Here is a 22,701-nt window from a genome sequence, read left to right on the forward strand (position 1 = left end):
CTTTTAATCCCAGTGGTATCCAATGGAATTTTAGTGTTTAGCATGAAATAGCAGGCTCCTAGCTGCCAGCAAAAAAAGGAGAAAAACCTCAGATGGATAAGAAGAAAGCATTTCCTACTCCCCTTTAGCTGCAAAAAAGCAAACACTATTATGCAAAGGGTATTCTGAAGGCACAACTGCAATCATCCACAAATCTGTTTTTCTTTTCTATTAAGATCTGTGTTAAAACATACAGTGCTGTATTTTGCATTAAATCATCATTAAAAGTACTGTACACTAAGAAGTCTTTTAAGATACCTGGATTTCACCAACTGGTGTCCTGTGGAATGAACCTAAACCCCTTTTAAAAAACCCACAATTCTGATTAGCTGTAATATTTCCTAACAATAATTTTGACATCTTTTTTCAGTAAAGTATAAGTCTTATGTAGGAGAGAGGAAGAGTTTTCTTCTTCCTTATATTAAAAATAAAACCCATAACTTAAATTCTTCAGATAGTTTGATACACTGTTTGTCATTATAATCAATAAAATTGGCATTTATCTTGTTCTTTCCCATTAAGGAAAAGAAAAAGGAAGAGAGAAGCTAATTTTGAAAGCTGCTTTTTTATCAAAAAGATATCTTGAACTTTTTGACCAGAAACTAAAACATTAGTCATGGTATTGATCCAAAAAAGTTATTTTTTAACCTACAAAGTAATGCAAACTATACACTTAAGAGGCCAAGTATAAAAAATGCTCTTCACGTGAGAGCTACATGGAGGGGTTTTTGTTTTGTTGTGCATGAAACTTAGCTGTTGTGACAAACCAGCCTTAATACATTACAAGAGCCTCCAAAAATATCTAGTTTACAGGCAAAAGTTTTCACACTCAAGAAAAAGCAGAGGAGTTTCCTTCATGGCTCAGCAGTTAATGAACCTGACTAGGACCCATGAGGATTTGGGTTTGATTGCCTGGCCTGGCTCAGTGGGCTAAGGATCCAGTGTTGCCGTGAGCTGTGGTGTAGGTCACAGACATGGCTCGGATCCTGAGATGCTGTGCCAGCAGCTGTAGCTCCGATTTGACCCCTAGCCTGGGTCCTTCCATATGCTGCGGGTACAACTCTAAAAAGCAAAAACAAAACAAAACCTAAAAAAAAAAAATCAAAAAACAATAAGAAACAAAAAAAAGCAAAGGAAAATCTAAACACTTCATCTTGGACTTCCCAGCTTCCAGAACTGTGAGAAAGTAAATGCTTGTTGCTTATAAGGTACTCAAATCTGTGGAATTTTGTTATGACAGCCCTAAAGGACCAAGCTATTTACCAAATGATCAGAACCGACTTGACCAGGCATGTCATGTGGATACAGCACCCTGGATATTATGCTCAGGAGAGCTCATGAGATGGGCACTTCACCTCTAAGGGAATCTATTCTTTTTTTTTCTTTTTTTTTTTTAAATTTTTTTTGTCTTTTGCCTTTTTTTGTTGTTGTTGTTGCTATTTCTTGGGCCGCTCCCGGGCATATGGAGGTTCCCAGGCTAGGGGTTGAATCGGAGCTATAGCCACTGGCCTACGCCAGAGCCACAGCAACTCGGGATCCGAGCCGCGTCTGCAACCTACACCACAGCTCAAGGCAACGCCGGATCATTAACCCACTGAGCAAGGGCAGGGACCGAACCCGCAACCTCATGGTTCCTAGTCGGATTCGTTAACCACTGCGCCACGACGGGAACTCCAGGAATCTATTCTAACACTCACTCACCTTCCCAGTCTAATCACAAGAAAAACATCAAACAAATCTGAACTGTAGGACAGCCCACAAAAGACCTCAAAGCAGTAGACCTCAGAATTGTCGAGGTTGTGGAAAACAAGCAAAGACTGAGTAACTAATGCAGACCAAAAGAAACTAAGGAGACAGGCCCACTAAATGTGGAATCCTAGACTGGATCCTGGAATAGAAAAACAACATCAATGGCAATACTGGTAAAATCTGAGTAATGCCCGGAATGTAGATAAGAGTCAAAACATTGCCCTGTAATTATTCTTGCCATCACAGCAACAAGTTATTTGTGTACATATAGAATTTTAGTTTAACTTTATACTCATGTAATTTAACCCACTTGATTCTCAGCCCCCCCCCCCCCACAAATGATACCAGTGTAGAATTGTTTCCCCATTTTTACAGAGCAGGAAAAATGTCACCTCTAAAAACTATCTCCAGGGAGTTTCCTGGTGGTCTAGTGGTTAGGACTCAATGCTTTCACAGCTGTGGTCTGGGAAGTGAAATGCCACATTCAGCAGCCTCTGGCCAAAAGTAAGAATTATCCCCATATACATGCCAAATATGGTTATAAATGTAGTTAAGAGACACTTGCTGAGAGATCTAAATTTACGAGCAGACCCTGCCCTTTTGAGACCCTAGGAGAATAAGACTTGGGGCTCACAGTGAAAGGGCTTAAAGTACAAGAACTTTGACCATCTGAGGCCTTCTTTCCAGGCAGCCAGCCCAATATCCTTCTCTGGAGGGTCTCTTGGTTATCTTTAACGACTTGTAAGCTGTTCTTGGGGGTCCATTACGACAAAAGAAAAAAAAAAATCACATCAACAGGATTTCTTGGGCAGTCAACAAATATTAGCTGGGTTGAGGAGGCTACATGGGAAGACAGACAGCATGACTTCTTTACCAGATCTAACCGTGGGTTTTGGCTCCCTTTATGTGATCCTCTAGCCAGCAGTGACATTGTTCTTTTAATCAATTTCTAGAGCACTAAATTAGTTTCCCATGGCTGCTATAACAAATTATGACCAATTGGTTGCTGAAAACAACAGACGTTTATTCTCACAATTTAATTCTAGAGGCAGGAAGTCGGAAATGAGCCAAGACAGAAGTCAGTGTCAGCCAGGTTGAATACTCCCCAGAGGCTAGAGACAATAATCTATTCTTGGCCTTTTTCTAGCTTCTGGTGGCTGCAAGTGTTCCTTGGCTTGTGTCCACATCATTCCAAACCCTGTCTCTATAGTCACATTGCCACCTTCTCTCTTTTATGTGTCTGATTTCTTTCTGCATCTTCTTCTTCTTTTTTTTTAATGGCCACATCTTTGGTATATTTAAGTTCTGGGGCCAGGGACTGAATATGAGCCAGAGCTGTGATGTACGCCACAGCTAAGGATCCTTTAAACCCACTGTTCTGGGCTGGGGATCAAACCCGTGCCTTTGCAGTAACATTGAACCACTGCTAGCCGGATTCTTAACCCACCACACCACAGTGTGAACTCCTGCCTTTTTCTTATAATTACACTTAGGGCCCACTCAGGTAATCCAAAATAAACCCTTCCTCTCAAAATCCTTGTTTTACATTTTTTGCCAGGCAAGGTAAAAGTCACAGGTTCCAGGAATTCCTTGGTGGCTCACAGTGTTGTCACTGCTGTGGCTTAGGTTACCACTGGGGTGCATGTACAATCCCTGGCCTGAGAATTTCTGCATGCCATTGGCACAGCCAAAAAAAGGGGGGGGTGTCATAGGTTCTAGGGATTAGGATGTATTTATACATTTTTGGGTCACCATTCAGCCCACTGCAAGCAGTTATTCTGCCATGCTTTTATTTAGTCAATGGAAAAGAGCATCAAGACTAAAGCTAGAAGTTATGGGTCTATGGGTCAACTTGGTCATTAACTGGAAGACTCTGTCAAAATTGTCCAACTTCTCTGGATTTCATTTCCGCATTGTCAAATGGAGCCAGGGTACTTGGCCTGATGCCTCATGGGGTTGTGGTAAAACACAAATGAGACTGCAGATATAACAGTGCTTTCACAGTGTAAGCCACCCTATCAGTTTTAAAGATTCCTGGTGATGATGAATTTGATATTTATATGGTTGAGGACAAAAAAAATATAAACTTATAGTTACAATATAAGGTTAACAGGAAAGAAACAAGGTCCAAAATTCCTTGAGGGCCTACAAGAAAGAAGCTGGAAGAAAATATGTGCTGTGGTTATTTCTGGATGATGGGATTACTGTGATTCCTTTGTACCTGTCTATATGTTCCAAATTCTTTACAATTAGCATACAATAATTTTTTACCACACCTGTGGCATATGAAGTTCCAGGGCTAAGAGTCAAATTGGAGCTGCAGCTGCCAGCCTACAGCACAACCATAGCAACACAGGATCCACGCTATATCTGTGACCTATAGATCCTTAACCCACTGACTGAGTCCAGGGATTAAACCTGCATCCTCACAGAGACTATGTTGGATTTTTAACCCACTGAACCACAGTAGGAACTCCAATACTTAAATGAGATTAGTTATGCCAAGTATTTCACATAGTACTCTATGTGAACTTCTAAAATTCTTGATATAAAGGCAAGTTAACCTGATGTTATAAGAAAATGGAGGAGTTCCTGCTGTAGTGCAACAGGATCAGTGATTTCTCTGCAGCGCCAGGACACAGGTTCAATCCCTGGCCTGACACAGTGGGTTAAAGGATCCAGCACTGCTGCAGCTGTGGCTCAGATCTGATCCATGGCCCAGGAATTCCATGTGCTGTGGGAGAGGAAAGAAAGAAAGAAAGAGAGAGAGGGAGCAGAAGGAAGAAAGGAAAAAATGCAAACATGTGGATTTTAACAAAGCAGCTAACTTGTTATTCTATCATGACCCCAAATATATAAACATAAGATAGAATTAGAGGTGCTGAATAATAATTATAGTCAATTAAGGACATTTCTTTTTTTTTTTTGGCTTTTATCTTTTTAGGGCCGCACCTGTGGCATATGGAGGTTCCCAGGCTAAGGGTCTTATCAGAGCTACAGCTGCCAGCCTACACCACAGCCACAGCATCATGGGATCCGAGCCACATCTGCGACCTACACCACAGATCACGGCAATGCCAGATCCCCAACCCACTGAGCAGGGCTGGGGATCCAACCCACAACCTCATGGATTCGTTTCCTCTGAGCCACGACAGGAGCTCCTCAATTAAGGCCATTTCTAATGGGTATCAAAAGGTTCCACTTCTACTCATGCCTTTTTTTTTTTTTTTTTTGCTTTTTAGGGCCATACTCACAGCATATGGAGGTTCCCAGGCTAGAGGTTGAATTGGAGCTACAGCTGCCAGCCTACACCACAGCCACGCCAGATCCAAGCCAAGTCTGCAACCTAAACCACAGCTCATGGCAATGCTGGATCCTTAACCCACTCAGCAAGGCCAGGGATCGAACCCACAACCTCATGGTTCCTAGTCGGATTCATTTCCGCTGCGCCATGATAGGAACTCCCTCTAGTCTTGTCTTATTCAATATATTCATTTTATAATACAGACAATATGCTTGTCAAGTTCATATACAGCATTAAGGGTTGAATAAGGAACACTTGCAAAGACAGACTATGAACCAAAAAGAATACCAACAGTTAGAATAATGTGCTCTTACCACAGTGAGCTAGACTAGAAAATACCCCCATTCACACATCACCATGTATCTGAGGATGATGCTTTCACAGTACCAAGAGATCTTGATGCCTCACTGAAAATTACCACAAATCATCACTCCCAATCCAGAACTAGGGTTTCTACAGCCTCAGAATGAGAGGGTAAGACTATCTCTTTCCAAAGACAACACTTCACTGGCAACCTCTTTTCCAGTTTAGAATCCATCTGAATGAAGCCCACATGGTCTTTGGCCATGAAAATGGTTATAAAATTTGAAAATGACAAGCCAGCAAACCAATTTCAGCAAACTCAATAACAAAAAAATGAAGAAATAAGCCATACCAATTCCTGACCAGGTCCTTATAATTTTAACACTTGAGGAGACCCACAAAGAATGCCAATATTCTTTAAGAGAAGGTTATAGATTAATAGAAAAAAAAACCCCAAAAAAACCACTATTCAAAAAATATCAGGATCCAGCAGAAATGAACAAGACTAGTATCCATGAGGACAAGGGTTTGATCCCTGGCTCGATCAGGGGGTTAAGGATCTGGCGTTGCCATGAGCTGAGACGTAGGTCGAAGACACAGCTTGGATCTGGCATTGCTATGGTTGTGGTATAAGCCAGCAACTGTAGCTCTGATTTGACTCCTAGCCTGGGAACTTCCAATGCCATAGGTATGGCCCTAAAAAACAAAAGCAAAAAAACAAAAAACAAAAGTAGATCCAGATATACCCTGAAAACTGTATGCTAAGTGAAATTAGCCAGTCATGAGGGGATAAATATTGTTATTCCAGAGATCCCATTGTGGCTCAGATGCGTCCATGAGGGAGCAGATTCTATCCCTGGCCTTGTTCAATGTGTTAAGGATCCATTGCTGCCTCGAATGGTGTAGGTCATAGATTCAGCTTGGATCCGGTGTTGCTGTGGCTGTAGCATAGGGCTGCATCTGCAGCTCTGATTTGACCCCTAGCCTAGGAACTTCCATATGCTGTAGGTGTGGCTGTAAAAAGGAAAAAAAATTGTGTCATTCCATTTATGAGGTACCTACAATAGTCAAATAGAAACAGAAAAGAGAATAATGGTTGCCGGGGGTTGGGGGAAAAGACAAATGGAGATCGTTTAATGTATATTAAGTTTCGGTCTGAGAAGATGACAAAGTTGTGGAGCTAGATGGAGGTGATGGTCGCATAACACTGTGAATGTACCTAATGCTACTGAACCGTAAACTTAAAAATGGTATTATATTATGTATTATTTTACCACAATTAAAAAAAAAAAACTAGGAAAAAGATTGTAACCAACTCAGTAGAATTATCATATGACTCAGTGATTCCACTCCTAGATATATACCCAAAGAATTTAAAATGCTCAAATATTTGTACATAATTGTTCATATCAGCACTAGTTATGGATAAATGCCCATCGATGGATAAATGAAAAAAGAGAACATGGTATAGCCACACAATGGAATACTATTCAGTCATAAGAGGGAATGAAGAACTAATAGTGATACTGCAACATGGTTACACCTCAGAAACATGTGAAGTGGAGTTCCCCTCATGGCTCAGCAGAAATGAATCTGACTAGCATCCATGAGGATGCAGGGTCGACTCCTTCCCTCGCTTAGTGGGTTAAGGGTCTGGCCTTGCTGTGAGCTGTGGTGTAGGTTGCAGACGTGGCTTGGATCCTGAGTTGCTAAGGCTAAGCTGTAGGCCAGCTGCTGTAGCTCCAATTTGACCCGTAGCCTGGGAATCTCCATATGCCTCAGGTATGGCCCTAAAAAAAACAAAGAAAAGAAAAGAAAAGAAAAAGAAACATGTGAAGTGAAGCAGATTGGTTGCCTGGGTCTATGGAAAGTGAACAGAGGGAGCTACTACTGCTTAATGGGCATGAGGTTTTACATATATTTTAAACAAATACAGCTTTTTTGTTTTTTATTTTTGGCTGCACCCATGGCATGTGGAAGTTCATGGGGCAGGGATCCAACCCATGCCATTGATGCCTTCTAAGCCACAGCTGCAGCGATGCTGGATCCCTATGGAAGTTCCCCAACTAGGGGTTGAATCGGAGCTACAGCTGCTGGTCTATGCCACTGCCCTTGCAATGAGGGGATCTGAGTCTCATCTGCGACCTACATCACAGCGCAGGGCAACGCCACATCCCTGACCAGGTTGAGCAAGGCCAAGGATCAAACCCGCATCCTCATGGATACTAGTTGGGTTCATTTCCACTGCACCACAATGGGAACTCTTTTTTGTTTTTTTTTAAATTTTAGGGCTCCACCTGTGGCATATGGAGGTTCCCAGGATAGGGGTCCAATCAGAGCTGCAGCTGCCTGCCACAGCCATAGCCACGCCAGATCCGAGCCATGTCTGTGACCTACACCAAAGTTCACAGCAACACCGGATCGCTGACCCACTGAGCAAGGCCAGGGATGGAACCTGTGTCCTCACGGATATTTGTCAGGTTCGTTACCGCTGAGCCACAATGTGAACTCCGCAAGTATAGTTTCTTTATATATCAGTAATACTTCAATAATGTGGTTTTAAAAATACATGTAATCAGATCTGTGTTTCTTAGTTTAAAAAGACTGTTCTTTTTCAACAAGCATTCTGGCAGTAAAGTAGAATTTCACGCAAGGAGTCCAATAACGAGGCAAAAAAACAAGTGAGAAATACCCGTGACTAGGATGGTGAGAAGTTAAGAATGACTACTTCGTGTTAACACGTGGTGGTATGTGATACATTTTCTGAAACTAGATAGAGATGGTGGTTGCATAATATTGCAAATGCACTAAATATCATTTAATTATATACTTTAAAATGATTAATTTTGTTACATGCTTTTTACCTGGATTTTTTAAAAAAGAAAAAAGCATACCCCATCTGTATTCCTCGAGATATTGTAAATAAATATCTAAATGGAAAAGTTTCCTTTATCCCACATACAACTGTTATCCATAAATGTTGCCCAGACACTCTCTACTTAGATGACATCCTTAACTCCAGTCTCCATTTCTCCCAGGATTTCTGACGTACTTACATTACGTCAAGGTAAGAGGACACCTCTCATGTGACTTCTAAAAACCACTTTGAGAGGCTTGACCTCTATTTGTTTGGCCCTTTATAGTTTAACTTTCACATCATAGAGCCTTACCTTCTTTTCTGAGGATGGTCTAAATGCTGGGGCCCTTAAATACAAACCCATTCTTTGGATAGAGTCCTGGCCTGGTCATTTGTGTGTACAAGTCCATCCTCGGTTGCATACTAAAATGTAAGTTAAAACAAACAGGATCAAAAGACGGACAAACTGTCACTGTGGATGGTTAGTATTTCAACTAAATAGATATACTGACTGAATTATAGGACATTTAGCCTACAGGAAACAAGTTAACGCTGACACAAGCTGTGTAAGGAACTGCTAATCCCAAGTCTTCATTGCTTACTTAACATGTCTAAATACCATAAAAATCCCCTCTAGGAGGGAAGTCGGATTAAACACATGGGTAGAAAAAGAACACTGTACCACAAGAGCACCAAAACACTTCAGATTCTACTCATAGGACAGTTTCCATGACACCACAGGTGCGACTAGATATCAAATGTTTGAGCACCATTTTCAGGGTATTGTACAGTAAGCCCAATACCTTCAAACAACTCTGTAAATTTTATTTTATTTTATTTATTTATTTATTTATTTTGTCTTTTTGCTATTTCTTGGGCCGCTCCTGCAGCATATGGAGGTTCCCAGGCTAGGGGTCGAATCGGAGCTGTGGCCGCCAGCCTACGCCAGAGCCACAGCAACGCGGGATCCGAGCCGCGTCTGCAACCTACACCACAGCTCACGGCAACGCCGGATCGTTAACCCACTGAGCAAGGACAGGGACCGAACCCGCAACCTCATGGTTCCTAGTCGGATTCGTTAACCACTGCGCCATAACGCGCCAACTCTGTAAATTTTAAATAGCATTAGATATTATTTGCAGTATCAATCTAATCCTCTCACCGGTGCAGCAAGTAAAAAGCAGCGAGAAGCCCAAAGAGATAACGATTAAAGTCAGTACTTTAAGAAAAAAAAATAGCACTATTGAAAATGCAAAGCCATTGACAATAAAGGTTCACGCAAAGAGCGAACGAAAAAGTTAAAGGAGTTATATAAAGATACCTAAACGTCCATTTCAGAATAAGAAGCCCATCAACTAAAATATAAATACAGGTTAATCTTCATGACCAGAATGATACCCTCATCACTAAATACATTTATAGTAGTTTGCTTTCATAATTCAATCCTCATTCTATTAATCTCATTTATCAAAACAGGGCTAACTCAGGTGCTTTAACTTTATAAGAATTCAAATTTGATAACAGAACCCATCTCCTGCATTTTGCTTTAGCATCAGAATCCTTCCTCTTGCCCCTTACAGCTTTACAGACCCCCGCCCCCCAGCCCTAAATGAAGTATGGAAAAATTAAGTTGGAGTACTTTTATAGAAGGAATTTTGCTAAGGATGGGTACACATGCATCCAAGAATTCCTGCTGTGGTGCAGTGGGTTAAGAATCTGACTGCAGAGGCTTGAGTCACTGCGGAGGCACAGGTTTGATCCCTGGCTCAGAGTGGTGGGTTATAGGATCTGGCGTTACCACGGCTGTGGTGTAGGTTGAGACTGAAGCTTGTATTTAATCTTTAGCCTGGGAACTTCCATATGCTGTGGATGGAGCCATAAATAAAAAAATAAAAAAATAAATTAAATTTTAAAAATAACATTTTTAAAAATTAACCTGCACCACAGCAGTGACTGGGGCTATAGAAGTGACAACACTGGATCCTTAACCCACTGAGCCACCAGAGAACCCCCAAATAACATACTTATAAAGATGACATACGCCACTATTACAACTATATATATACATATACATATATGTGTGTGTGTGTATTTTAAAGGACTGTGGTCTTAGAAACCATTAAGATATTTCATTCAGTTAACCAATTACTACTAATTATATAAATTGTACAATTATGTGAAATACACTATAAATAACCAGAAACCAAATGAAAATCTACAATTAAATCTGCAAAAGCAATAAATACATAGGTAAAAGTACACACAGATTACACTTGAGAACAATTTTTTTTAAAAGACATTCATTGATTTTTATCTTGTAACAAAGCCATATCTAAAAGAATCCAGACTCTCATTGCTGGTGGCTATTACCAAAATAACAGAACAGGCAAAAATAAATAAGGCAAGGAATCCCAAAGACAGCAGAAAATATGAGCTTTCATATAGAGTGATATGAAATTAGGTTAGATACAGAAGTTTTTGAATGTATGCATTGTAACTACCCTAAAGTTCAAATAACCGGAGGAAAACTAGTTCAAAATACCAAATTATTTTATTTTTTAATTAACTTTCTTTTTAGGGCCACACCTCTGGCATATGGAGTTCCCAGGCTAGGGGTCGAATCAGCTGCAGCTGCTAGCCTGCACCACAGCCACAGCAATGCCAAATCCTTAACCTATTGATCAAGGCCAAGGATTGAACCCGCATCCTCATGGATACTAGTTGGGTTCTTAACCTCCTGAGCCACAACAGGTATCCCTGATATACTGAACTAGATAAGTGAGATTCCTTTGTAATCCTAACTCATTGACCCAGTTCATAAATTGGCCTTCAGAAATGAAGGCCACTGCCTAGAGATGAAATAATTTTGCACAATCTTTGTGCTTCTGATTATACCAGGTCTGCTCCCACCTTGAATGATGCTCTAGAAACTACCAGAAGATAAAATAACTCCAGGCTTTAGCTATTCTTCTCAATTTTGAAGCACACTGACCTTTTAGCCCTAAATCTAGAAATAAGCACAATCACGTATTTGTGATATAATGCATACCCGCAAAAGCCAGCCACAGCACTCTTCATAATAGGAGCAATTTTACTTACTCTCATAACCAACTGATATATATGACCACTTAATTTTAGTCAGTGTGAATGTAATAAAAATTAGTCAAAACAAATTAATTCAACTCACCACTAAAACCTAAAACTTTGCTTGTATTTTCTAGGACTGGAAAAGCATGGGAGAAAATACAAAACAAATATATTTTCCATGAGATTAAGTAACCTCATCAATAGGCTTCAGGAAAATCATCTACATTTTCATAATCTAGTGAATCAAACATGAAGTTTGGAGTTTAAAAAAAGTTGGTTTTTGTTTTTTACCAACTTAAAGCCTTCTAACAGGCAGGATAATTGTTTAGGGAAGAAGGAAAGTATCTACTGATCTCTGAGAAATATCTTACTAATGCAAAGAATGTGCTAAGCCAGGCAGTAACAAAAGATAACTTAATGGTCCATCTTTACTCAGTCTTTCAACTCTCAGACACAGATTTTCTTCTGTGTCAAAATAATGTCCTCCGTATGTTGTTAAAACCCCATGATGGTTAAGTTGGTAGGTTTGGGCCATCCCCACTGACATTATTTTAGCTAAACCCACAAGCCTCCATGATTCATGGATACCAAGCTTGGAAACCTGAGAGTGAAACAGCCCTTGTAGGCATAAGTCATAATGCTGTACTGAAATGCTCAGGGGCTATTTTATAATTTGATGATCATCCCTATGAATGTTTCTCAACTCTAAAGACTCAACTGAAGCTCGGCTCCAAGAGGAAAGACTATTTTCACTCTTAGGACAATCAAAAGGCTGTAAGACACTATTGACTGTTAGACACTGCAGGAAAGGAGTTCAGGTTCTAGGTAATTATGTAATTTGAGGAAGGAAAGGTGTCTGCTCAGGGGAGGTGGCAATGAGAAGATTTTGCTCACTGTTAAGAGTTCTCACCAAGAAATATCTCATTCCTTAGCTTAAGTCAGAAAATAACTGATGGACACAGGCAGTGGGAGGAAACCTGACAAGAGTAAATATCCGTTTCACCAGCATTAGCAGATCATAAAAAAAACCCTCCCTGAATATGCTATAGCTCATTTTAAGGGATTACCATCTAAAGTTTGAGTCTTCCTTATTTTTTCCAAATTATACAGAGAGGCTTCAGACTACTTTTAAAGCTCTGTACTTTTTTTGTTCATCAAGAATTTGACTTAAAGGAAAATTCCTTCTTAGCCAGTCCTATTCTAGGTGGAAAGACCCACACAGCTGTGTGCCCTCAAGAGCTTTCCCAAAGCAGTCCAATTAAAAAAAAAAAAAAAAACTGCATCAACAGATTACATTGAAGTCATTAAAACAGCATAGGAAAACCCGAATATTGTCAAAGGGAAGAGTTTGAAGTTAGCACTCAGACATCTAGTCCTCCTGACTTTGACTCCGGTTTATTTATTACTGCTTGTCCATGAGTCTTAGAATTTGCTTCCTTCCTGGCTGCATCCTTTAAGCAAATCAATTTAAGTAATAAGGGCACTGAGCATTTTTCTTCTTCAAGGTACTGACCTGGTAACCTTGGAAGAAGTTAAGAATTTCCTTAACTCCAGTATTGTAGGCCAGGCCCTGCATTCTGACCACCGTGCCAGGCTGTGGAGGGACACCGCTAAGATTAGCAGCTGTAGGGAAGTAGCCAAGACTATTGGGCGAACCTGGGGGGCTAAAGGGAGAGAAAGCACAGTGAACCAATAGAAACAGACAATGTCTAATATTTACTCTAAAAACATTAGTTACTTAAGGAAACAGACTTTCTCAAGGTGATCTTTGCTAAAATTCTTTTGAGTTATCTTTCACGAGATAGGTTAAGTACACCATAGCTATTCTGCCCCACATTTCCACAAAAGCCAAAAGTTGAAAGATAGAAGGGTTAATGCAGAATTAAATGCAGGGTTTCCCCAAAGATCCACTTCTATCTGAGGTTCTTAAATGGAGGAAGGAGAGAGTAAAGCCTTGGCAGCCACTCAACCACAAAGCACCACTTCCAGAGCCCAGCTCATTGATGATTAACTGGCTAGGTATTAGGAATACTAAGGCAAGAAAAGGCATGAACACAAAGGAATAATAGAAACCATAGCTACAGAGACCATAAAGTATACAAAATGATTGCTCCAAAGAATACTGTTCTACCCCTATAAGCAAATGAACAACACAATATAAGTACAGCACAACAAGCCACCAAAGTACTATAGCACCCATGAGTTACTTCTAAAAAAAAAAAAAAATGTGTAGGGTGGGGTGGGGCAAAGCAGGTAAATTGCAAGGGATGCATAACAAATGAAATCAACCACCATTAAACAGGAGGGGAAATGGTTGCATGGGTCCTCCTTGAACACCTGCAGCAATTACCTCCAAGGAACACAAGCCACGTGAATACCTAATTATGCTTGATGTGGTAACTCAAGTGATTACCATATTATGAAATTAGGTTCACCCTACCCAATCTGTTTTCCACCCCAATTAGTTGATAGATAACCATACTTGAAAATATATATGCACAGGGAAATTTTTAAAGAGAAGTTATTACCTTAAAGAGCAATAACGGCCCACAGCTTTAGATTATTAACCCGTATAAATCACTCTAAGTAGGTAATTATCCCACTTTAAAGACAAGTCAACACATAATGGAAGGGACTAAATAAAAATCTTCGAGAGTATCTATCCCACATAATCCCCACTGATGGGTTAACAGGAATGACATCAGATGATGAATCCAGTCCCAGCCTCCATTTTATTAGCATGGTAACCTTGAGTCTCTCACTGAATTTCTCTGAATTCCAATTTCATCATTTGCTAAACGGGCCGCTAAAACCTTCTAGTTTCACAGAATTGTTCTTCAGCTTCACTGATTTAACATATCAAATTAATTACTCCATAAACAATAAGATGCAATCATTTATTATTGTTCTCTTGCTATTTCCATAACCATTCTTCTATTTCAACATTTCAAAAACATGGGAGCCTGAAAATATGACTTGATATTAAGCTGCCCATAACTTATTAAGCCTCTAAAACAGTGAGTTTCAACTTGTCTGCATATTAGAGGCACTTGGAGAGATTTCTACAACTCTCTATGGAGAATCTAAAACTGGGAGAATCAAGAGAGAGGGAATGCTTAACTTTAGGCCTGAGAAGGACTTTTGCCACACCTCATTTTTACAGAGGTGGAAACAGAAACTAAGAATTAAATAATTTCTCAAGGAGTTCCCATCGTGGCTCAGTGGTTAACGAACCCGACTAGTATCCATGAGGATGAGGGTTCGATCCCTGGCCTCACTCAATGGGTTAAGGATCCGGCATTGCTGTGTGCTGTGGTGTAGGCTGAAGATGCGGCTTGCATCCAGCGTTGCTGTGGCTCTGGCGTAGGCTGGCAGCTACAGCTCCAATTCGACCCCTAGCCTGGGAACCTCCATATGCTGCCAGTGTGGCCCTTAAAGACAAAAAATAATAATAATTTCTCAAAAGTCACACAACCAGGCAGCTCTTCCCAAAACTAGAACTACCCAGATCTCCCAACTTCTAGTTCAATGTTTCCTCCCCCATTCAAGCACTATATTTGCTCATGTCTAATGCCTGATACCAATGCTAATTTTCAAAGACCATCAAGACTTCTGTGCATTGAGGCCGAGTTACTCAGACTTTCCACGCTGGCTATGAAAGTCAGATCATTTTCATAATACACAACTTACTTTTATGACTCCTGGAATATTCTAATCCTTTGGATTAAGATCTCATAAATTAAATCTAGCTACAGCTGCTGGCCTACGTGAACCACATCTGCGACCTACACCACAGCTCACAGCAATGCTGGATCCTTAACCCACTGACCAAGGCAGGAACTCCTTATTTTTCATTCTAGGAATACCTGCTATATATATTTTATAATCTGTCTGCCTTCCATGGCATGAGACTAAATTTCCTCTCAACCTAAATTCCAAGGTATTTTAACTTATTGAAATAAAGATCATAGAGCTTACTGAACTACTACTAGTATAAGCCAGTTCAGCAAGGTTGCAAGATACAAAATCAATGCACAAAACAAATCAAATTCATTTCTACACACCACCATGAACAATCCAAAAATGAAATTAGGAAAACAATTCCAGTCATAATAGCATCAAAAGGAACAAAATATTGGGAGTTCCAGTTATGGCACAGTGGAAACAAATCCAACTAGTATCCATGAGGATGTGGGTTCAATCCCTGGCCTTGCTCAGAGGGTTAAGGATCTGGTGTTGCTGTGAGCTATGTAGGTCACAGACGTGGCCCGGATCGAGTTGCTGCAACTGTGGTATGTGCCTGAGGCTACAGCTCTGATTTGACCCCTAGCCTGGGAAACTCCATATGCTGCAGGCTTGGCCCTAAAAAGACAAAAACAAAACAAAACAAAAAACAACAAACCCCCAAACTCCAAAACACACATACACATATATGTGGCTAATAAACACATATAAGAGTTGCTCAAAATCAATGGTCATTCAGTAAATGCAAATCAAAACCATAATGACATAGCAAATCTTCACCCACGAAAAGTTTAAGAAGTTGAAAAGCATGTAAAGAAATGGAGACTCTAAAACATTGTTGATGGGAATGTCAAACGGCGAAGCCTTTTGGAAAAGCTTGGCTGTTTCTCAAAAGTTAAAACAAAGTTACCCTATGATCCAGAAATTCTTTTTTTGTCTTTTTGCCTTTTCTAGGGCCACTCCTGCAGCATATGGAGGTTCCCAGCCTGGGGGTTTAATCCGAGCTGTAGCCTCCGGCCTACACCAGAGCAACAGCAAAGCGGGATCCAAGCCATGCCTGCGACCTACACCACAGCACATGGCAATGACGGATCCTCAACCCACTGAAGGAGGCCAGGGATCAAACCTGCAACCTCATGGTTCCTAGTAGGATTCGTTTCCACTGCACCACAACGGGAACTCCGGGAAATAATTTTAAACCTAAAAATAGCTTCACAATATATATGGATTTTGCTGCCATGACAGAATAAAGATAATGAAAAATTGTGTGCATTTTCTTTATGATGGTGGTTGGAGGAAAGATAAGGAATAGTCAAACCACACACGGGTTTGATCCCTGGCCTCATTCCATGGCTGTTAAGGATCTGGAATTGTAGCAATCTGCAGCATGGGTTGCAGATGCAGTTTGGATCTGGTGTTGCGGAAGCTGTGGCTCAGGCAGGTAGCTGCAGCTCCAATTCAGTCCCTTACTTGCGAACTTCCATATGCTGCAGGTGTGGCCATAGAAAAACAACAACGACAAAATATTTTAGGAGTTCCTATTGTGGTGCAGCAGAAACGCATCCGACTAGGAACCATGTGGTTTCAGGTTCGATCCCTGGCCTCGCTCAGTGAGTTAATGATTCATCATTGCCATGAGCTGTGGTGTAGGTCACAGACTCGGCCAGGATCTGGTGTTGCTATGGCTGTGGTGTAGGCTGGCAGCTGTAGCTTGGATTTGACCCCTAGCCTGGGAACCTCCATATATTCTTTTTTTTTTTTTTGGTCTTTTTGCTATATCTTGCGCTGCTCCCTCGGCACATGGAGGTTCCCAGGCTAGGGGTCTAATCGGAGCTGTAGCCGCCAGCCTACACCAGAGCCACAGCAACGTGGGATCCGAGCCGCGTCTGCAACCTACACCACAGCTCACGGCAACGCTGGATCCTTAACCCACTGAGCAAGGCCAGGGAGCGAACCCGCAACCTCATGGTTCCTAGTTGGATTCGTTAACCACTGAGCCACAACGGGAACTCCCCTCCATATATTCTGAAAGACTTTCCACTGTGGTGCAGTGGGATAATGATCCAGTTTGTCTCTGTGCAGTGCAATGGGTTCAGGATCCGGCAATGCTGCAGCAGTGATGTAGGTTGCAGCTCTTGCTTGGACTTAATCCCTGGCCTGGGGAACTTCCATATGCCGGGGCAGCCAAAAAAGAAAAAAAAAAAAAAAACTTGGTAACTAAATTTAAATTTACACCAAACTACATCAAAGATTACAAAAAAAATATAACCCCTTACTATAGTTATCATATGTTCCAAACATAGTAAAATTAAAACTACTTACTCTACTTACTCAAAATAAGAATTGCCCTCACCAAAAAAATAAAAAAGCAAATAAAATCATCCTGGAATTACCTGGTGGCCCAGTGTATCTGGCTCTCTCACTGCCATGTGCGAGTTCGATCCCTGCCCTGTGGAAGGACCATTGCCATCGTCGAAGCCAACAAAACAAAACACTAACAAAAAGAATTGCCCCCACGATGCTTCATTTTCTATTTGAAAATTGAATTCTATACTAGAAATTTCCTTTTTGGCCAGGCCCATGGCATGCGGAAGTTCCCAAGCCAGGGATCAAACCCAAGCCACAAAGGTGACACCACCAAATCCTTAACCGCTAGGTTACCAGGGAACTTCTATTTTTAAAGTAATCTTTTTGCCTGATTTAAAGTACAAAATGATAGTCAATCCTCTTGCTTGTTTAGAAGAAAATGACAGTTTAAAAAACAGTATTTTTTTGGAGTTCTCGTCGTGGTGCAGTGGTTAACGAATCCGACTAGGAACCATGAGGTTGCGGGTTCGGTCCCTGCCCTTGCTCAGTGGGTTGACGATCCGGCGTTGCCGTGAGCTGTGGTGTAGGTTGCAGACGCCGCTCGGATCCCGAATTGCTGTGGCTCTGGCGTGGGCCGGTGGCTGCAGCTCTGATTGGACCCCTATCCTGGGAACCTCCATATGCCGCGGGAGCGGCCCAAGAAATAGCAAAAAGACAAAAAAAAATTAAAAAAAAAATAGTATTTTTGATGAAAAATCTAGATGAAAAGCAAGCAAAACGCACTGTGATCCATAGACATTTGTGTTCCTTGGCAAAGTAACAGAAGATGACAATTTCCATAGAGGTAACATAAACAAGTTATTATTTTGGAAGCTGATATTTTAAATGCACTTTTGTCTTGTTGTGAACAGGAATAGAGTACAGCATTGGAAGGTACAAATACAGAGCAGCAGTGTAACTCCATCACAACATTCTCCAAAAATCAGAACCTCTCTAGAAGCAATTTCATTCTAGCTTCATGGTTATTATGGATTATTTTGAACTTAAATGGAAAATATTTGCTAATAAAGCCATTTTGCTTTTGGTTAAAAAAAAAAGAAAAGGCAGCTTAAAAGACCACATATCATTAAAAAAAAATCAAAAGTCATTAATCTTTATTATTACATAAAATTTATAGACAAATGTCATTTTTTTCTTTTAAGGCTTCTTCACTTAAGATCTTAAAAATTAGGAGTTCCCATCATGGCTCAGTGGATAACGAATCCGACTAGGAACCATGAGGTTGTAGGTTCGATCCCTGGCCTTGCTTAGTGGGTTAAGGATCCGGCATTGCCGTGAACTGTGGTATAGGTCGCAGACAAGGCTGGGCGGCTACAGCTCCAATCCGACCCCTAGTCTGGGAACCTCCATATGCCACAGAAGCGGCCCAAGAAATGGCAAAAAGACAAAAAGACAAAAAAAAGATCTTAAAAAATATACCAAGGAGGGAGTTCCCGTCGTGGCGCAGTGGTTAACGAATCCGACTAGGAACCATGAGGTTGCGGGTTCGGTCCCTGCCCTTGCTCAGTGGGTTAACGATCCAGCGTTGCCGTGAGCTGCGGTGTAGGTTGCAGACGCGGATCGGATCCCGCGTTGCTGTGGCTCTGGCGTAGGCCAGTGGCTACGGCTCTGATTCGACCCCTAGCCTGGGAACCTCCATATGCTGCAGGAGCGGCCCAAGAAATAGCAACAACAACAACAACAACAACAACAACAAAAAAGACAAAAGACAAAAAAATATATATATATATATACCAGGGAAACACTTACTTAGCACAGTGGAGGCAAACTAGGTTTGTTCTGTTTATCAAGATTGGTATATGTATTTTAGTTAAGTTCTTCTGCTTTAATTCAAGTTAGTGATGCTGAAGATGAAGGTGCTTAATTTAAAGATACGATGGGTATATAAATAGCAACATGATCTCAAGGTTTTTATGCTTTTTTTGTAGGGTTTTTGTGCTTTAAACTTTTCTGGAGGTGTGGATACAGCAGGGTAAACACAGGGAATAGTTGACACAAGATTAGCAAAATATTGGTACTGTTTAAATTGGGTAATAGATATTATCTCAAATGATGTTTGCTTCAAAATTTCTATAATACAAAATGTTTTAAAGTAATACTTGAAAATACCAAATATCCTTTTATAAAAAAAAAAAATCCTTAGGAAAGAAAACTTGTTATACATTGAAATCAATCAGGTATTTTGAGTAATTAAAATTACTGCACTTGATAATTTTCTACAACGCTAAAAAAGAATTTTAAGCATATTTTTAGTTTAATTCCCTGAACTGCTCATTGTATGGATAAGGTCTTAGGCTAGCAAATGACGATTTCCCTCTGTGAAACTGAACTGAATTCTCAGTGACTGATAGTAGCGAATTGCCCACAGAAGTCTTTGCTTACATCATTCATTAACATCATTACAACTGTTGTTCCCACCAACAAAAATTATCTGGTGCTTCTCCATTATTACAACTTCACTTGATATTGTATTACCGTTGCATTGTTACAATATTCTAGTGTCATTTTCATTGCATGCCGAGTTCCAGTTTGCATTTGTGGTACTAAATATTTAAGTTGTAAAAATAATTTTTTAACCGAGAATCTTATTTTCTTGTTCTTTCAAAAAGCTTTCAACAAGTAAACTGGAAAGCAAATTGTACCAGGACTTAGTTTTATGATTGTTTAAAAGTATTAAAAAAAAAAAAGTGCTATTAAAAGTAGCACTATGATTAAGTTTCTAGGAACACTTAGAAACCTTCACATGGTAATTTGGCTTCCATGAAATATCTGACAGCTATGCTGTCAAGTGGAAATGGGCATTTGTTCTCTTTGATCATTACATTTCTTACTGCAAATTAATAAACTGTCATTGTGTTTAATGTAAAAAAAAGAAAAAAGGAAAAAAAGGGTAACTGGCTGTCAAATGTTACTATTAAGAGAAACTAGTGTATATGGGATGCCTCTGCACTGTTTATTAAAACCATATGTGAACCTACAATTATCTCAAAAAAAGGAAACTGGAACAAGAAAGGCAAGGATTCAAAATAAGCAATGTAGGAGTTCTGTGGTGAATGGGGTTGGGGATCCAGCATTGACACTGCAGTGGCTGAGGTCACTGCTATGGTGTGGGTTCCATCCACCTGAAGCATGTGTGGCTTTGAAAAAAAAAAAAAAAAAAAGGCAAAAACAATGTAGGCGTCTCTCAGAGGCTTGGTATTCTTTTGGTTCAATTGCAAAAAATTTCAGAATAGAATACAAAAACATTACACAACAAACCAAGCACTGCAGAATGCCTCAATATTACTAAATATACATATTCAATGCTTGGGTAGAAAGGAGCTGATTTTACAAGCGAAGTTTATCCCAAGAAAGAAGAGGCTTTTCACCAATCATAAACCTTTCTCATGGGTATGCAAATAAAGTACCACTCATTAAAAAAGTCAAGTATCCCTTGCCCTCTCTTTTGGTTCAAGGTGGTATGTTATTATTTATAATGTCCTACAAAAGGTTAGGCAATGGATATATAGAAGACATTTAGGTTAAACCATCTTTCCTTATTCAACATGACAAAGACCCGGCATGTTTCTCACCTGTGCTATACAGCTTTGATGCAAAAGAGAACATTCTTTCCTAAGGAAAATGAGAGGTTGGAACAAAAGGTAGGACTTTATGTCATGGGAGAGAAAATGTGTGATAGAAATAGACCTACAGGAGTTCCCGTCGTGGCTCAGTGGTTAACGAATCTGACTAGGAACCATGAGGTTGCAGGTTCGGTCCCTGCCCTTGCTCAGTGGGTTAACGATCCGGCGTTGCCGTGAGCTGTGGTGTAGGTTGCAGATGCGGCTCGGATCCCGTGTTGCTGTGGCTCTGGTGTAGGCCAGTGGCTACAGCTCCGATTCGACCCCTAGCCTGGGAACCTCCATATGAAGAAATAGACCTACAGGCATAGAAAAGAAACTTAAGGTTACCAAAGGGGAAAGGGGGAGGATAAACTGAGAGGTTGGGATTAACATATACCATAATAACATATAAAATAGCTAACCAACAAACACCTACTACATAGCACAGGGAACTATACTCTGTGTGTGTATGTGTGTGTGTGTATGTATGTATATATATATATATATATATATATATATATATATATATGGCACATGGTAGTTCCCAGGCCAGGGATCGAATCCAGCCACAGCAGTGACAACGCCAGATCCTTAACCCATTGAGCCACCAAGGAACTGCTATAATCAGTATTTTGAAATAAACCATAAGGGGAAAGAATCTTAAAAAGAATATATAACTGCGTTATTGTGCTGTACAGCTGAAGGTAACACAATGTTGTCAATCGACTATACTTGAAAAGAAAAGGTGTGACAGAACAGAGTTTTGAGTGATAAGCAGGGTGGGCATGAACAGACACCCCCTTCTAATTCTTTTGTATCCTAAGCTAAGCTCTGGGATACTGGGTAAACTAAAACTGTCTCCCAAGAGGGACAAAGGAAAAAAAGTTCACAAGCAAAAATAGGACCATTTGCTTTAATTTCACTTGATCTTCAAGATGCTGTTGTTGGGAGTTCCTATCATGCCTCAGTGGTAATAAACCCTGACTAGTATCCATGAGAAGGCGGGTTCGATCCTTGGCCTTGCTCAGTGGGTTAAGGATCCGGTGTTGCCACAAGCTGTGGTATAGGTCTCAGATGCAGCTCAGATCCCATGTTGCTGTGGCATAGGCCAGCAGCTACAGCTCCAATTCGACCCCTAGCCTGGGAACCTTCATATGCTGCAGGTAACACGCTAAACACACACACACACACGCGCGCGCGTGCAAAAAAGGTGCTGTTGTTATAGTCACACATTTGGACTGCTAAAAATTCATTTAACAATAAATAAAAGCAATTCACTAGTTTGTTGTTTTCTCCTCATATGTTCCTGAAGTCACCCAAATCCTATGATGAAAGATACTATATTCTCAGAGCAACACCAGCCATAGTGTCTATCTACGTAGAACAAGTTAGAGGAAATAAAATAAGAACAAATACCCTCTACCTGAGAGTCCTGACTTTGCATAGAGATGAATCCTGTCAGCTACTCTACATCAGAAAGCGTACATATTTTACAAATCCTAATGTTCCCAATATGTCGCACACAGAGGTATTAAATAACAGTTGGCGCAGCTAAATCCAAAGTTAAAAAGTTAAAACAAGTCACTTTTTTTGAGGGACATGCTTTAAAAAAATCTCTAAAATACATTAGCATCCTGATGTTTTAAAGC

The 22,701-nt window shown here is 40.4% G+C and overlaps 1 protein-coding gene across 7 annotated transcripts in view; it reads right to left on the reverse strand.

The window, feature by feature from the left end:
- ESRP1 (epithelial splicing regulatory protein 1) overlaps positions 1-22,701 on the reverse strand; it is a 68,632-nt gene that overhangs the window by 3,954 nt on the left and 41,977 nt on the right. For 2 of the 7 annotated variants that reach the window (XM_047783595.1, XM_047783589.1), the window contains exons 14-15: positions 12,853-13,003; positions 8,566-8,675 (exon numbers count right to left, since the gene is read on the reverse strand). The exons of 2 other annotated variants lie outside the window; for them this stretch is intronic. In XM_047783595.1, the coding sequence (XP_047639551.1) occupies positions 8,601-8,675; positions 12,853-13,003 (226 nt within the window). In that variant the 3' untranslated portion in view covers positions 8,566-8,600. The remainder of the gene's footprint in view (positions 1-8,565; positions 8,676-12,852; positions 13,004-22,701) is intronic. 3 more of the 7 variants (XM_047783591.1, XM_047783590.1, XM_047783592.1) reach the window with 2 other exon arrangements.

This window comes from Phacochoerus africanus, chromosome 6 (assembly GCF_016906955.1).
Source record: "Phacochoerus africanus isolate WHEZ1 chromosome 6, ROS_Pafr_v1, whole genome shotgun sequence".
Lineage (NCBI taxonomy): Eukaryota > Metazoa > Chordata > Mammalia > Artiodactyla > Suidae > Phacochoerus > Phacochoerus africanus.